Source organism: Osmerus mordax, chromosome 6 (genome assembly GCF_038355195.1).
Source record: "Osmerus mordax isolate fOsmMor3 chromosome 6, fOsmMor3.pri, whole genome shotgun sequence".
Classification (NCBI taxonomy): Eukaryota; Metazoa; Chordata; class Actinopteri; order Osmeriformes; family Osmeridae; genus Osmerus; species Osmerus mordax.
The window spans coordinates 4,520,479-4,538,429 of NC_090055.1; the positions used below are offsets into that span (position 1 = coordinate 4,520,479).

Consider the following 17,951-nt stretch of genomic DNA (forward strand, 5'->3'; position numbering starts at 1 on the left):
TACAACATCTGACTTGTGTCCAGCTGTCTCAGATTACTAGTTAACCCTTGTGTTATCTTCGGGTCGTTCTGACCCATCAGTCATTGTGACCCACCGTCGTATTGCGACAACTTTACCGCATACAAAAACAAAGTGAAGCATTTTCTTTTAACCGTTGGGCTGTCTCAGACCCCCCACATTGCAAAGGTTAAAAGAAAATTATTTTTATTTGTTTTTGTATTGGGTAAAATTGGGTAAACACAACGATGGTTCGTTATGAACCTTTGGGTCATGTGACCCGAAGGCAGCACGAGGGTTAAAAGGCCAAGTGGGGTTATAGGGTATTTTCCATGGAAAACACACTGTGCAAAATAAAACATCTTAATCCACCCAGACCCCCACCCACGTTCTTCCACCTAGCATTCTCCTGATCCCACCGCAGCCCTGTCTTTTCACAGACACTCCATGACATGATTTACGTTTCTGCACACTCTTCCCAGTTTTCCGGGCAGTTGCCTTCCCTAGCTCTCCCTGAGCAAGAGGGACCAGGAGACGAAGATGGGGGAACAATCTGTTAAGCAGAAAATGTAAATCAACGACTTCTATAGGGAGTCTGTAGTGGAGAGAGAGTAGAGCCTCGGTCTGTGCACGGATCTCGTCGGCTCCCCGCTGACTTCTTTCTTGCTCGCTGAGATTTACACGCCGTAGAACGTTATGTCCCTGAATCCTCCAGAATAGCACCTTGTGAGTCATGGTGGATGACTGTGAAGTCATCTATTAAACTCAAGCAGACTGATGAATTGCATTTCGCCCAAGCAGATCTCAAACTTTTACGCATATAGACTTCTCAGTCTATATGCGTACCGTTACTGTGACTTTATCAACATTTTCGCCGGTGTATGTTTTCAATTAGTAGTTACATTCTTTTAGCACCTTTTGCAGTACTAATCATTTTAACAGTCGAATAGGCCTGCAGACTCACTGGCACTGAGCTGTTTCATGGAACAGAAGAACCCCTCCCTCCCAGGATTCTTACTCAAGTTTCCTGGCAGGATTTTCTCTTGCATCCCCCTTCTTGACTTCCTCTTCCATCTCCCTTGTCTTCCTCCTCCCCCCACTCTCACATGCATTTAAATCTAACGTTTGCCTTCAGACGAGTCCGTATTGTAAATATATAGTTTTTCCTGATCAAATTATACTGTAGATACTGATCCTGTTATCAATAATGACACGTTTTTCATTGTTCCACAATTTAAACAGCTCTGTCAAGTGTTCGTGTGCCTGAGTTTGTGTTCATAGCTGTTTGTAGCCGGCACACATAACAGAAAGATCTGCATCCTACCTTGTAGTTGCGGCAGGTGGGGTTGAAGGCGTTGGTTCCGCAAGCAAACAGAGTCTCGTCATTGCGCGGCACCAACACTTTGATGTAGTTGTAGCACTCATCCTGTCAAAGACACAGCTGGGTTTCAAGGTACAGCATTGACTACTGTCACTCCAGCTGCAGTTTGGTTGCAGAGCTTAAACATGAGGCTACGCAAGCTGACACACAAACTCATATTTCAGTCATTATCATAATCCCTATGCTGATCCCCATGGTTTCACAGCAGCTTTGGGAGGCTGAGGCTATGCCAAACCCAGTGTCTGTGTCTACAGATACCTGTAGCGCTGAGTTTGATAAGAAATCTGCACAATAGTTTTGTGCCACTGTCTTGTTTTGCAGGGGAGGGAGAGAGGTGTAAATAGAAATACTCACGCTGTTTTTCCCCCTCACTGTGCATTTCTCCACATCCTTTGTCTTCCAAGTCAATTTCTGAAAAGCACAGACAACCAACTGTCAGCTTGAGGACACTTTTTGTTGTTGCTCACAATCACTGAAGTGCTATTAGGAGACAGCTGTGATGAAAACCTCATTAACTTCAATAAAACACGGGAAAAAAAACAAACAGACAAACATCTAAAGCGCTTTAGGAGGTGTGCCTAGCTTCATCAATGTACATCTAAAGACTTCTGTCACTGAACAATAAACATCACCCATATAATATCGCTACAACTAGGATTCCTCCCATACATATCTAGCATGATGACACACACAAAGCATCAAATACTGATTAATCACGGCAACTTTATGAACATGTCTAGGCAGTGTATTAGTGAGTTGCTAGCCCTGGTATTCTTCTTCTCATCTCCTGGCAGTGGCCACCCAATGTGGCTCCACTGGTGGCGGTAATCGGAAGAGATCCATCAACATGTTAACAAGGTCGCCCAGATGAAGATTTAATGCACTGTCCACCCGATCTGATCCACCGTCGTTTGAGCCAACGTGATTTACTGTCCATCGCCATGGGAGCTACAAACTAATCAAGACTGGGAGGACACGGGACAAGAGCACAACTGGGCACGCTCAGGCACGATAGAGCAAAGGTTATCCCCTCATGACCAAAAGGGGGATGAGAAATAGTATCTCCCCAGTCCTCCAGTCTTACTTCTCTTAAAATATCTTGGTTGGATGGGCGTCAGCACTATATTAATAATGTTGCTACTAAGTACTCTTGGGCAAGTTAAATGAGCTTTCTTAAATCCTTGCTCATGTGCATGAAGCCCTCTGAGATTTCGAGTGGAGATGGTTCTGGTGAGGGCGCTGTTTTGGAATTAGGTCAAAGAAAACCAATAGGGATCGATGAAGCAGGGACTGAGGCACACTAATGATCTCAGGGAAGTAGATCAAGAAGCATGGAGAAGCGAGTATTAAACAGCAGGGTGTTGCTACGGTGAGGGCTGAAGTCGGATGTGAAAGTCTCTGGCTTTCTTCATAGTAGATAAGCAAGTCGCTGTTCTGTGGACGTGTTCAATCTTAGGCTTCTATTACACAGTTTACAATGAGGCTAGACTGTAGCTCAAGCAGATCATGCTTCTCACTTCCTTACACTGGAATCAAAACAAATCAATAGCTTGCTTCTCCTTGACACTGAGTGAGGCCCTTATTGGAATGGAACCCGCTACCCCGCAACAAATCTAAATACAATGGGGATCCGGGCTTGTGCCTTGAAGGGCTTTTTATTTAAGTGCAATCATGTTTGACAAATGAGATTTGGATGGGAGTGATAGCCCTTCAAAAGCCAGGAGTAAACTATTGTTGGACATCTTTCTGAAGTATGTCTGGGTATTGCTAAGGCTGGGTAAGAGTAGATGAAAGAAACGCAAAATTTCTCGACAAACATTTCAAAGGATGCTTCAAACGAAAGCAGATTTTGTTTGTCAACTGAAGGAGTGCCAGGGAGTGCAAAAAAGGAAGTTGTCTACACTAAAGTACTGTGGCCAAAAACACATGTCTCATTGTCAAGTCCTGCAGAAAGATAAAATCGTCAAATATTATATGTAAATCAAGTCATTGACATTTTTACCTGTTGTGGGATAAGATTCTCAGAGGATGTGGCGAGATTGATAGCAAAAACATTGTCCCTGCAAGAAAAGAGAAATTCGGATTAACAATGTATTTCTCCTCTGAACAAACTATCCTTTTTGCATCAACAAAAACTTATTTCACCACCAAAATAATTCCCCTAGATTAAATGTTATTAATTAGGTTGAAAACTGAAAAATAGAGATGAAAGAGGACAGCTATATTTTGTAAATATGAAAGGTACGACATAAGCATTAGCTGTCTAGTAAACCAGAGGTAAGATGATAGGAGAAGTGTGAGAGACAAGTGGACCAACCTGGCTGCAATATAAAGCATGTGGTTGATCCGGAGCATCCTTTGGAAATCCAAGCCCAGTCGTACGGTGTCATTGTCCGACATTAGGCCTTGAAAGCTGGGGTATAAGTAGGAGTCTGTGTGGGGAGGTGAGAAAAAGAAAACCATTAGCTCCATCAATTTATGACTCAACCAATTGCACCAGACGCTATAAAAATCAAGTATGTGATTCCATTGGAAATTGAGTGTATTCAGGCACACAAAAAGAGACTATTTGAGGGCAATGGGATACAGAGACAGAGGGAGGGAGAGAGACTGACTTTACATTGCGTTTTCATTAGACCACACTTTCGCCGTTTTTATGTTCTCCTTATTTCTTCTCCTTCACACCTACAAGACTAACACTAATCACATGGATTTCACTGAATGTCGATGTTAATCCTAAATTACTGGAGTTAGACAAAATGAAAGCTCTGCAACAAAAGCATGTCTGGGGTTGATTAGATGTTGATCTGACTAGTCTTGGTCTAGGCAGCTAGACCAAGACTAGCTCCGCATTTAAGTGTTCTCCCCAGTGTTTCTCCTACCATTATATTAGGGGGGAGCCCCGCCCCCCAACGGCACCCCCCGCCCCCCCCGGAAGGTCAAGTTAATAAAGAATACAAATAAAAAATCTTTATTTTTTATATAGCGCCCGATCACAAAATAAGTCATTTTGCTTGCTCTTTTATTAAACAAACTAAATGGCCTTATGTTATTTATTTTATTTACACGACGGCATGTCATTTCTGTCTCTACATGGTCGCTGTCGCTGCCCCCCCCCCCCCCACCCCCCCAAAGCTGTAAACCTTGGGGAAAACACTGCTCCCATCTGACCATGTTGCTGGCACTGTATTAGCAGGCCTTCTGAAAACACAGCACTAAAATGTACTATCGCTGCAGGAACCCTCTCTTTCCCTTACCCAACCTGACTGTTTAAAGATTTAACTTTTTGATGGCTGGCTGAGCAACACAACCCTGGCACACACCCCCCCCCCCCCCACCTTGCCTGACCTAACATCAACAGCCTATGCCTTTAATTACACCTCAGCACTTTTACTTCCTTTTAAAAAGTTTTTTTTTTTTTTTGCCTAACAACCTTTAACCCAGTTCCCTCCAATTAGATGGAGCGAGAGAGATTTCTGGGACGAGTCTGAGGATGTATTAACATACATAATGGACATCCCGCAGAGTTGTGAGGGCTTGTGACGCGCTGTCACCTGCAGGAACCAGGGTGACAAATGGCTCTCATTACACCTGGGAGGGAGCTCCACATATAGGACTATTAGCGTGGCTATTTCTGCTAGTGGCCATGTTACACTCCTCCAGATAGATCAATTACAGTGTGTGGGGCCATAGTCTCAGTCACCTCTTAAATCAATTATGGGACCAGTGCATTTACCACAAGGACCTCCTCCACAGACCTCCCCATTGATTTGGTGCCACAGATGCGTACTCAACGTGGTCCAAAATGACTGTGCAATGAATGTCACTGAAGTCAATAGTCTTCAGGACCAATATTATTAGTGTGTAACTTTTAAACTGTACTCTGAACTTGATAATAGTATACTTTAACCAACTGCCCACATGCAGTACTCCTGACAGAAGACAAGTAAAAAGAATGTTCTGACCAAAAAAGGTGCTATATTCCGTGTCTACACTCCCAGGCATCCACTCCTGGACAAAAAATAACTATAACAACACAATGCATCTGTTGCTTACACTCTCTCCCCACGATGCTGATTGGTTCCAAGTCCTGGGGGAAGGGCGTGGCTCCCCAGGACAGCTGAGGTAATACGGCAGTGAGGGAGAGAGCCAGTAGTGCCACCAGAAGGGGCCGAGGCGACCCGGTTACCAGCCTCATGTTGGCAGGAGTTCCCAAGCCTCACAAGTGCATGACCAGCAGCAGCGACGGCACCACCTATCAGAGATAAAACAAATGCATGTACATTTCAGGAAACATGCAGAATACAAGTTGAAACGTACGACGCTGTAAAATGTACATAATGGAGGATAATATCATCATAGTATCACATTTATTATAATCATGGTATTACTCTTACTTGTGATACCAAGCCAGCATACTCATGCCTATAGCTAGCTGAGATAAATGATAGGTGAAAAGCGGTGCGTCTGAATGCAGGCAAGGGATACAATTTTAGAGAGCGAGAGAGAGCTACGGCACTGGACGCCACACCTTCCTCATTTACTCCCACTCTCCAGCCTTTCACAGGTGACTTAACCCAATTAACCACTTTTTACACTGGGGAATGCACTTCCGTCTGGCTACTATGACACTCGGCCTTAAGGGAGGTCTTTAAGTACCAATGTTTAACAGGAGATGCAAAAATAAATAAATAAATCAGACCTAAAAAACACAAGACCGGCTTCTGTCAAAAGGTTGTATGGCATCCTGGAGCTCTGAATTATTAATAGCTCAGGTAGCTATGCGTCAAACTGGAATTGTCTAGAAATGCTAATTAGCACATCTGTTTCGCGACCAGGGTGAAAGACAGCAACAGATGGATGGCACTGGGATTAGTTCGAGCAAAATTCTGAAAAGCTGTGACCTGTGTTTGGAGCCAACTTAACAGGGGCGGAGTGTCCTCTAAGGTTTACTTCTCAGCCATTTCAGGTTCAAGTACTTTGTGAGGGGAGTCGAGCAGTCCAGTTTTAATGGTCGTCGAAAACAAAGTCAACACAGATAGCAACCGCCATCAATATTGATAACAGCTCCTCATTCGGATTCAGAGGCGTTGGCTGCATTTAGTGATGAGGTCGAGCGATGATCATGCGCCATAAATCGAAGGGGGGGGGGGGAAGTGTCTGTTCCTGTTTACTTCATGAATTACAGCCTCTTGCGTGTCCTGCCTGGGCGATATAAGAGGAGCTTATGGCTGATGGATGAGACTCACGCACCGATACAGAATTTTAGCTCCAAGGAGAACCTGCTTGCTTGAACAAACAGAATAAGTTCCTGCTGGGCCACAGCCAACAGCAGGTTTCCCAAAAGCCATGGATGACTAATCTGACCTCCATCTACTCGCCATCATTATCCAAGTCTTCGAGGTAAACCTGGGGCTTTTCTGCTGCTGCTTTATACATGCTTGAAATAAACTGGAAAACATCTTAACAAAGTTGCAGTTATAATATGCTAAATAGATTCAAATGGTGTATACTGGATGCTCACATTCCTTGACCTATGATCCAAATATGCATATAGCGACAATTAAAACATATAGATGTGGCGGTCAATGCCTGAAGGAATGGAGTGAGGCCACAGACGATATCGACGAGTACAGGATACTTTATCCAATGGCATATAGCCAGAAGAATCGGAAGATGACTCACACACAACACCACAACTATAGTTAGCACAAATAGCTTACGTAAGACCAGCCAATGTTCTGAACCTCCCGCTTATCAATTTCCACACAACAACACCACAAACAGGATGGGGCTCTGGATCTCTGTTAACGCTTTCAAATCACCGAGCAGGGGGTATGGAGTACGCTCTGTTGAGAGGAACTGCACGACGTAATCCGATTAAATGATAACTACAGTGATGTACTGAAAAGCAAACAAAACCTTCTTTAATGTGTCGCTTCTCCTTAAATTGGTTTCACGGTACAAGGTAGGGGTGGTAGGGATTTAGTTCAGAGTCACGACTCAATTAGAATACTATTGTGAAAATGTACTGTATAACCTCCATTGTTATGCATCGTGTATGATGGGGATGAATGTAAAAATAAGGATCTCTTCCATGCTTCCAAGTGAGTAGCTGATGCGTGGATGGGAATCATGGGTAATGCTAATGCTTGTTTAAAAGATGTGAGTGCTCTGTCCACATTGTCTGAGTGGGAGGGCTTGTGCTGTCTGCCTTAAATCCCAAATGAGAAGCTGTCCAGTTTGATTTCCCCAGGAATCATGACATCATCCCCTGTATATGAAGAATCTGATGCGATCTGTGGGACTGATATTGGTTCGAAATAACAGAAATTATCTGAAATACAAACCCAGGGTCCATTGGCGACTGCCACGCCTCAAACTGCCCACCAAAAATGTGTTAGACACAAACACCACACCCGTCCGTGCAAACATCCGAGTGATGTAGTGCACTTTTGGCATTTAAAGCTTGCAGTATTTCTTTAATTAATCAACAGCACACTGCAAAGTGACTGGTAAGAAGAAGCCGATGAGCTGACAGCTGTCGATAACATATAAGCATCTTCTTATCCGGTTCCAGACACACTCTCTTCACCTCTCTCTCTCTCTCTCTCTCTCTCTCTCTCTCTCTCTCTCTCTCTCTCTCACCCCCCCCTCCACCCCCCACATTTCTCTTTCCCTGTGTTTCGGAATGAAGGGCAGAGACTTTTGTTTTTAATGAACTGGAGTTGCTAAGCCATCTGTGAGGCACTGGCAGTTGGGCCTCTTTGCAGGGCAAGGGATTGCAGGCCGCTAGGGCAGTTCTATTGATTATCTGACATTCATTTGGATTAGCCAACAGAGCTGGTTCTGTATTTTGATGAGACATCCTCAGTCTTCTTAGAGGCTTTCATGATGTAAAAGGAGACTTAATGACATGGAAATGTGAGTCTTTATGGGGTGGGGAGGGCGAGGCCATGGTATCATCTTTAAAAAGGATCCATTTTCATTGATACATAAACTTTATGAGTCAATCTTTATGACCCACCCAGTTTGGCCAGGGACCACTATTCCATAAAAAGATACAATTAAAATCATAAAATGCCAAATTTATCTTCAATCAACTGCGTTATACACCTGTCTGCTTTGGGAATGACATAAATGTTGTGCCGACACCTGCTACACAAAACTAAATAAAGGCACAAGCAGAATCATAGAACCCCTAATGTTCTATGACCTCTTATAATGAACACCAGCACTTCAACTGGGGTTGAGGCTAAACAAAAATTGTTTTTGACAGCTCGGGAATAGCCAAACTACTTTTCACCTCTCTACCTCTGTGCATTGGGAAGCCTCTGAGCTCACTCAAGGTCTGAGTTCGTGGTTGCAGAAATTGAAAGCCCCCCTCCAAACACACACTTTCCCACCCTTGGTATACATTGGCCTACATAATGAGGGAGTGTGTCCCTTGCCTCCCTTGTCATTTCAAACACGATTAGCCACATTAGCCTCTGCTCTCCATGGACCATTAACCACCCAGGGCTCGGGTGGGAACCATGCCATTGCAATGGCGATGAGCAGGGACAGTGGCCAGATGACATGCTGGCTGCATTTTGTGTATCGTGTGTTAGGGCATTCGAGTCCACCTCATTTGAGCAAAACATATCAGTTTAGCTTGTCCAGAAAGTCCGGCAAGTGAAGTAAAGGGACCTAGGTTGAGAAAGTACAGGGTACTAGAGTAAGTTAGTTCAAGAAAAAAGCAGATAACTTGTACAATGCAGAGCCCAGGACAACACTTGAATATATTGTCAAGATTCTAGAATTCTTTCCAAGCTTGCCTCTTTTTCAATTCAGCAAAACAAGATTCCCCAATACCTCACCAATGTTCTGCTACTAAGACCTCATGAGATCTTCAGGAGGACAACAAACCCGGGACACGCATCTTCTGTGACCCGACAACACAAAGGACATCTTTGTTAGAGTTTGGAGTCCACATCATCACTGACCTCCTTTTGCAAAGTACATCTGACTGCCAATATCTAAACTAGGTCCCATGATGCAGCTCACATGGCTAACAATTAGCCACAAAGAGAAGCTCTCACTGAGTTTTTGTGACACTCACAATTCTCCTCCAGAGTCATACTCACAACGATGAAAAGGACATAGTTCTATGATTCTACCTATGTCTACACAAACTCCTGTTTTTAAGAGGTTTGTCACTCTAAGAGAGAGTGACAAACCTCTAAGAGTCCTCTAAGAGACAGAAAGATGATGCTTCTCGTGAATCTGTTTTCTGCCCGGCGGTCATTCCAACTCCCCATGCGACCCCCTTAGACGGGAGGGAACTTTGCTAATTAGATTTCCAACGGCTAACCACACAGACGTTGCGGAGGCAAATTGGAATTGGGATCAAGGAGCACCGGGCAATAATTGAGGAACAGTCCCCGAAGGCGGTTTCGATATGGGATGATTTTCTGACAAGAGTTCATTCTATAGTAGCACCAAAATTAACTTATTTTAAGCTTAGTGCCAATGAAAGCACCTTATAAAGGCACCTCTACAAGTTCACTAACATCTATCCAATCCAGTAGACTTCAGGCCTTTGGGTGAGCCTACTTTAGTAATACAGAGAAAGTAGTGTTTGGAACGAGTATTTTTCTTCTTTTCTTATTCCCAAGAGCAACAATGTGGTACGTCAAACGTTGGATGATATTTCTAGTATGGTGTAACTTTGGCCCATCAAGTAAGGAAATGGTGATCAGGGTGAGGCCAAAAGATTGAATGGGCTGTTAAATACAATAAAAATACATGTCAGAGGAAGTGATGGGTATCTTGGTGGGATTCGAGAGGTCCTGCAGAGTTAACTCCAGAGAGGAACCTCGGTGACAACATTTTGAGATGTCATTTACTATGCAGGGTCAACTAGGAGTGACGGCTAGCTCCTTTTCTCCTGGCAGAAAATGAAAATCAATGGTCCCAATAGCCCCTGAGGTTTGGGATTAGAGTGTCAAATGGATGGTGTCCGTATCAGACGATCTTTCCTTATAGTCTTTATCTGAGCAGTGGCATGGACAGCAGGGCCAAGATGGCATTCAGAGTGAGAAATGTCTGGCAGTGGAGGTCAGGACCTCCTCTGCCATCAATGCCACTCATCCCGCCCTCTAAGGACAATGCTTCACCCTCCATACCGACACACACTTCGAGCAAATTGATGGATCATCCAGGGGGACCGGACGTTTATCATCACCCTATGTCCCCTCAGTCTTCCTCCTCCATATTGAACAGTCTGTGCAGACTAGACACTGTTTGTCAACCTGTTCAATCGTGCTTCTCCCTGTGTCACCGACTCATCGTCATAAGACTGAAGCAGGGCTCATATAAAGTTCACATACAGAGTCAACAAAAGAACTAGGAAGTACCCATTCAATTTAAATAAACCACAGTCTGTGCTCTGAAAACAGACATAACACTGATGTTTCAAAAGGTATACATGGTGATCACTCGAACACAACAGAATAGGGATTTATTGTTGAAAAGGTAGAAACTCCAGTGCTGTTTTGTGTTCCCGGTGTCCAGTATCAGTACAGTATGAAAAAAGTGTTTTTGCAGTCTCCTGTTTTGCCCTGAACCTGTAAGGCATCCCGCCACAACGGGCTGGTTGGCCAGACTTCAGAGGGAGGGATCTATGCCAGACACAGACACAGAGGCGGTTCTGCGATCGATTGGGAAAACGCTGAGAGCGTCATCCATCGTCTTTGTGTCTACTTTGGATAAAAAATTCCAATCAGCGAAAGAGATATCGGGCACTCTTATGGTATCCTTTTGATTTGTCTGCTTCTTGTCAATTATTTACCTTTATCTTCAGATAAGCTTGTAATTCAATGGCCTTTAATAATTACTGTGCGTCATATTCCAAGGAGGTGTCCACGGGTCACCTCATTAAAAGCAAGCGCAAAAATCTACAGGATGTCATTTAAGCTCCCTCTTCACCTCCATCCCTAATTCCCCACTTCATGCCTAACTCTGAATGTTAACTACCCCTTCTCTCAATCATCCCATCATCAATAATTCAAAGTGTTTTTCAGAAACACTACCTGAACCTGTATTGACAGAAACTCAAGCACTGTCATTCCCTCAAGGGCACCATAATTGGATACCCCAAGTCCGCTGCTGTAGAATCCGGGTGGGAGAAAGGGTCTGTGTTGCTTATTTTTTGTTGTTGGTCTGTGTGTGTGGGCTTCTATTTTTACCTTTCTATTTCAGTACTTAAAACCGACAGCCTCCAGACCCAACTGCAGGAGTCATCCCCCTCTGACTTTACCTCAAGGATGTTTAAAATGTGGGCGGGAAAGTGCTTGGCTATCTTAACCGTGGAGAACGAATTGTGGAATAAGTGCAGTGGTGACTTACTTAGCAAATTCACCGTTGGAGCTTTAGTAGAGTTATACATGCTGTTTTTCAAAGGCTGCAATGTGCTATGTTGGATTGAAACTGTTCTGTACATTTTTACAAAGTTGTTTTAGAATATCTGAATGACTCTAAAAAGGACACTCTAGTACACCACTACAGCTCATGCCTCACATCTCAATATGTCATTTTGAACATGAAGGGAGACTTCCTTAAACATCAAACATTTGGCATGGAAATATGTGCCAAGCATAGAAATATGAAATATATGAATCTCATTTGAAGTGTTTCTTCATCTGACAGCTAAAACAATAGGTGCAGAGACAGCACCTAGCCCCACACACACACACTCACTATGTAGACTGTGATATTGCTGGAACATTTTCCCAGAACCTCCCCCCCCCAGGGTTGGAGAGGACAGACGAGAGCAGCCAGAAAAAGATATTCCCCACACTGCTGGGAAGATAAAACGCACTGCAACCACAGACAGAGGGAAAGAACGAAGGGGAGAGAAAGAGGAGGGTGAACAGGCCTCGCTGTCACAGCTCATCAGTTCCATCAGAATCCTCCAGTGACTCTTTAACATCACCAAAGGGGAAGGTGGCCCCAGACACCGCCCCGGCTCACAGGTACCATACAGCAGGGGTAAAAGATGGCCGGCTCCACTGCTAAAATGTCCCTTGGAGGGGAAACAAGCTGATGGTGTGAGGGAACATCAAGGTAAACGGCTTGAATGCTTTTCGTTGATTAAATTTGGGCTCCATGGGAGGCCGGGTGTGTGAGACAGTGAGGGGGAGAGTGTGAGAGAGAGACAGTAAGGGTGTGTGTGTATTCATCTGTGCCTTTGTGTGTGTGCTGCAGAACCACCTAATAATACTGCTCTGATTACTGATTAGGCTCTGTGGATGGCATTTTGACTGGGCATGGCAAACCCTGGTTTTGCTGCCAATGCAGAGAGTAGCAATCACCCAAAATAAACACACTGCATAGGGAAAGCCTGTCAATCAAAAGCAGTGAGCTAGGATGACGAGAGAGACTACCATAATTATGCAAATTGCTGACAGTAAAAGATAAAAGGTCGAACGGACTCCAAACTTGGATTTAGGGGTTTAGAACCCTTGTCAGATGGTGTAAACCATCACCTGGAACAGCTGGCATACAAAAACATTGATTGAAATCAGGGAGAGAATTAGAATTGAGACAACCAGGGGAAATACTCTAATCTAAACAGGCATTATCTCACAAGGAGATAAAGATGAGCCTAATACAATAGAAGCATGGTCAACAGAATGAAAAGGTCTATAAAAACATGCAGCAATGGAAACTTCATGACCCTGAAGGGTGCTTCAACTGAGGACAGTCTTTATGATCCTTTCTTGGTGCTTTTGTATGCGTCTCAGTTGTGGAGGTTGCACACAATAAGGGAGTGAACCATCTATATTAACAGAGAAGCTCTTTGATCTCCATCTCCATAACTTTCCAGCAAATGGAACCTCCCGAGGCACCAATTAGCTCTGCGCACCGTTTGTACTTCGAACTCTCCTCATTCAAAAATGGCAGACGATCTGTATGAATTATCCATGTGGCAGATATTTTGTACCCTTCTGATTAAAAGTGGATTTGGGTTTGCACAGTGCTCCGAAGTGTGGTTTAAGTCAGTTTTACAAGGAATGAGGGGTGATGCATCAAATACATATTTACTCATCTCTGCTGCTTTTTGCCCTGCTGAAAATAATTATATTCCATTAGGTCGAATAGTTCAATAATCAACCAATCTAACAATCCAAGTTTGTGGGTATTCTTTTGATTCAAGAGACATGTGGAATTGTACGCATGCTAACTTCCAGCTTGGGCTCAAAGTCATACATACATGCAAAACAAAGAAATGGAGCAGCTTAGAGTTGATCAACAAAAAGTGAAAAGCAGAGAAATTCTATCTGTTGCCTTTTATCCCTGTTTAGCAGATGCAATCACACAGCAGTCTCTGCCCTGATCTATCCTTGTCACATTACCCGAGAAGATAATACGAAAGAGAAGGGGTGTGGGTAAGAGAGGATAATGTGTGTGACATTGTATGTTCTGAGCACAAAATGGCAGCGCTGGTTTTATAAATGAATGATTTTTCCAATCTTAGGAGTCGATGCTGATGAAGGAGAATATAAATCAGAAGAAGAGTGGAGGTTCTCAGGGAGAACGCTGCTTGAGGGTAATGGTATTATCATGCCTATCTGCCTGACTGTTCCTAAGGAGATTAAACGCTTCATCATTGTCTATAGGACAAACAGTCCTGTTCCTGAACATGCACCCCATTATCAAACACCTTCCTCATCAAGACCCCCATTCCTACATTTCATTGCAACATCAGCCCACACTAGATGCCCAAGGAAAGGAGTCATTAAACAGGAGTATCAGGGCATCTCTGCCCTTGAGCATGGTACTCTTCAGGGGCCTAGGGCCCCAACATCATCATTTGCACTGTCTCAAGCTGATGACCTAGTCTTGAGGCATCATAAATGCCTTGGAGGCTTTCGGCTCCATTTATCCCATCTTATTGTTGTGGCTATATCCCTTTCCCTCAACGAATGCGAATGGCCATCGGCGGCGAGTGTAAAGAACGAGAAGTGTGGCTCTTCACAGCCTGCTGAAGGCTGCATTGTGTCAGTATGAAGTACCGTCAAATGCTGGTGTTGGTGGATCTGACGGCAGTGTTTGGCCTAGGGACAAAACACTGAGCTGTTGGCGAGGCGGTCGTTGTAAATGAGTTGAGGGTGACGTCTCGACGGCTCACTGGTCTGGAATCAGCTGCACAATCAATTCCACCATGCCGCTGCAGTCTGCCAGGCCTGCTGGCAACTACAGTGAATGTTGTTAAGACTTGTTGAAGATATGGGGGGGGGGGGGGGGGGGGGATAGGGGCATTGATAAGCTGCTTGCCAAAGAGTGAGTCAACTTAATTTCAGTAAATCAACTTTACAACCACACTACATTCCTATGGGAAAAAACACAACCATCCAACCACATTTGTCATTCACTAAATGCCAAAACATCCAATAAATTGAATTTGAGAGACCATAAGAGATCCTAGAGTATGTTTAAATGGAGCTGAATTTATTTTCTCCTTCTTCAAGCCACAATGGATATTAAGTATTATTTAAGTATTATTACAATGGCAAAAATGCCATTGTGTTTAGAATGCTACCAGGAAGAAGGGAGAGGGTGTTTTGATTGACATCTGCTGATGGGCCAACCAAATAAAAACCTTAAACAGCCAATATATCATTGCATCGCTACACTCGCATAAACAGATGCACTGCGGCTTTCAATAACCACTTTGAAAATGAAGTCATATTTAGCTGGCTACCACATTGTTTCTTTGTGATATAGCCAACATTATATTCTTTACAAGCATTTCTTCAAGGTTTGAAACAAGGTGAGAGCCACGGAATACAGCTCTGCGGTGTTCCAAAGAAAACAACAGTCTCCCCTGTGGATCAAAGCAGCCCATGTAGTATTTATCTGTCGAGTCTCCCGCCGTGCTGGTGTCGATGTGTTCCGCTCATCTGCATTTGATGTCCTGAATTTAGAAGTGTAACGTGGTAGGCACAAAGAGAACGAAGGAATCAAGACTAGACAATTCCGCACGGGGAGGGCCGGCTTGAAAGATGGACAGAGAAAAGGAGAAGGGAGACAAACTAAATCTCTCGTCGTTTCCATGCAAAGTTCACCCACAAACTCACTACCTCCCACTCATTCATCCACTCACAGGACTGAGCATGAAACTACAATAATAGGACAGAGGGAAGACGACCATGTTTGTCTATAACAGGTTAGATTGGGATGTGTGTGTGCTGTTGGGCCTGGATAGCGGTGTCATTAAGTGTGAGGGCATGATAAATGCACTCCGCTTGTTGGCTTTGAGATTCTCATTAGTCTGTGTGCAAGAAGAGACCAGAGGCCATTACTCTTGTGTTTGCTGCGACATGAAGCAGGGTCGTTCTGTGTTTGTGTGAGAGTTTGAGAGGTTGTGTGTTTCCTGTCTGCGTCATGGGAACATGTTTGTGCTTATGGTAAATGTGTGTGCAACAAATGGATGCATGACTGTATTGGTGTGTGTGCGTGTATCTGATAAAAGGGACAGATATGCATGAGTGCATGAGTGATTAGGGTGTCATTTTGAACAGAGCCATATCTGCTAGACCAGTCTGTATGTGTATCTTCTTGTACGTTGCTTCTTGTGCTATATCAAGTTAATCAGGGGCACTTTCCGTGACAATGTCAGACGGCCACAGACCTGCTCATCTCCATCACTAGCTAGAACACAGTCGTCTGGACGTCTGGCCCAATCGATACTAGGGTGATTGTGTCTGGCCAGGTCTCCTGTTACCTCTTTCGTCTTCTAACTGCACAGCAGGTGACACACTGTGTGTGCTGGCAGCCACTCACATCGGGGCTGGCTTATCATAGAATGTAGAAGGAAATGTGAGAACAGAGGAGTACAGGGCCAGTGACATTTTAATTTGTCTCAGGGTGATATGGTTTGTCAAACTATTCCTGGACCTCATCTACCAGCAGCCTTATTTGCTCACTTGGAGGACGGCTTTCAACCCTCTCGAGAAATCCCACAATGTTGTCGTTGTGACCTTGACGTTCAATTGCCATTTTCTTCCTCCTAGGAAAGGCCTTGTGGAGTGGGAATTGGATTGAGCCTCAATTGCAGGTGGCGCTGATCCTGCATAGCATACTGTAGGGCTAAGGCAATTCTTTTGTCTAGAATTAGACATGAACAATCAAAGTATGGGGTGAAAAGGTTGATGGGAGTGCCTCACTGGGCCTGAGGCTAGTGGGATAACTACAGGATTGGGTGACCTTTCTGACATTACCTTAACATAACATTAAAGCATATAGAAAGACCACCCTTGCCCATGGGTAGAATGCATTTGGTTTTCCAACTAATCTTAAAAAAATACAAAAATGAAATGAGTTACTGTATACTTAAATTAAGACAATATTGTGTCTAAGCACATCCAGTATGTAGTGACACCTTAGAAACTGTATCCATGCATAGAGATAGCCATTTGTTGCATGTTGAAGCATTCAAAAAACGAATCCAGAATTGAGATATGACTGAACATCTATCTAAATAACACCAAAATAAAATAACTAAATATTCTGGTTTGTCAAATGTCAGTTAAACAAGGCCTGACAAAGATCTAATCAAATGATTGTGATTGTAATTCATTCCAAAATGAATACAGCAATATTCCCTTGAAACCGATTAGAAAGTTCATTAAATACTGAACATGAAAGACTACAGTACAATAACCATTACAATAACTCTAGTAGAGAAAAACCTGTTATAACAATTAAAATACTGTATACACCTTACTTTTCATTACTTCTTTAATAAAAATCTTTAGGGGATTAATTGCTACATGGACCCCTATTCATTGTGATTGTAGGACCCATTCCATATTCCATTCCGCTTTTACTCTGTAAAAATATTATTAAGCAGGTCAAGTCAAATCAAAAGAGACTGACCATGTCCGAGTTTATCTGTAACCAAATCTAAATCTGACTTTGAAAGAGCTAAACCTGAGTACTGAGCAAATTAAACAACCAATAACTTAATAAAGTGGCAATGACTGTGTAGTAGAGCACTTTCCATTATGTCGATTTACAATCTAAAATTAGCCATGCTCATGGTTTTTGGCTTTCGGTGTGGACATCCACGTTAATCTTTTAGATTTTCCTTGGTTCCCAGGATTGGCACTGCAGATGTCTTTTGTGTGAACTTGAGTTCCGGCCATATGCCACCGCAGCCCTGACCATGAGACACAGACTTTTTAATCAGCGGTCTCAGTGACGGAGCACATTCGGTCCTCCAGGCTGGGGCTTTGAAGCCATAGCTGATGTGAAGCTTATTCTCTGACTATTAGATGCAACCAGGATTAAGTTAAAATAAAAGTGACTTCATAACTGTCTGCTTATATGACCAATGTAATGACTGAGCATCAATAGAATTACAAAAGGCTTTACCTACAGCCACTTGCCTTGAGTTGTAAAACTGACTTAAACACACTGGTCTAATACAGTCTAAATTCCCCATCCAAATCTATCAATTTTCCCCATTACTACAAGGACAGTGCAAGGTTTTTATGGTTTTTTAAAAACATTTTGTGTTCACCTT

General features: G+C 43.5%; 1 protein-coding gene across 3 annotated transcripts in view; it reads right to left on the reverse strand.

Moving 5' to 3' along the window:
- sema6cb (semaphorin 6Cb) overlaps nt 1–17,951 on the reverse strand; it is a 79,504-nt gene that overhangs the window by 23,578 nt on the left and 37,975 nt on the right. For all 3 annotated transcript variants that reach the window (XM_067237593.1, XM_067237594.1, XM_067237592.1), the window contains 5 exons: nt 5,435–5,633; nt 3,696–3,810; nt 3,381–3,438; nt 1,733–1,789; nt 1,322–1,423 (listed from right to left, as the gene is read on the reverse strand). In XM_067237593.1, the coding sequence (XP_067093694.1) occupies nt 1,322–1,423; nt 1,733–1,789; nt 3,381–3,438; nt 3,696–3,810; nt 5,435–5,576 (474 nt within the window). In that variant the 5' untranslated portion in view covers nt 5,577–5,633. The remainder of the gene's footprint in view (nt 1–1,321; nt 1,424–1,732; nt 1,790–3,380; nt 3,439–3,695; nt 3,811–5,434; nt 5,634–17,951) is intronic.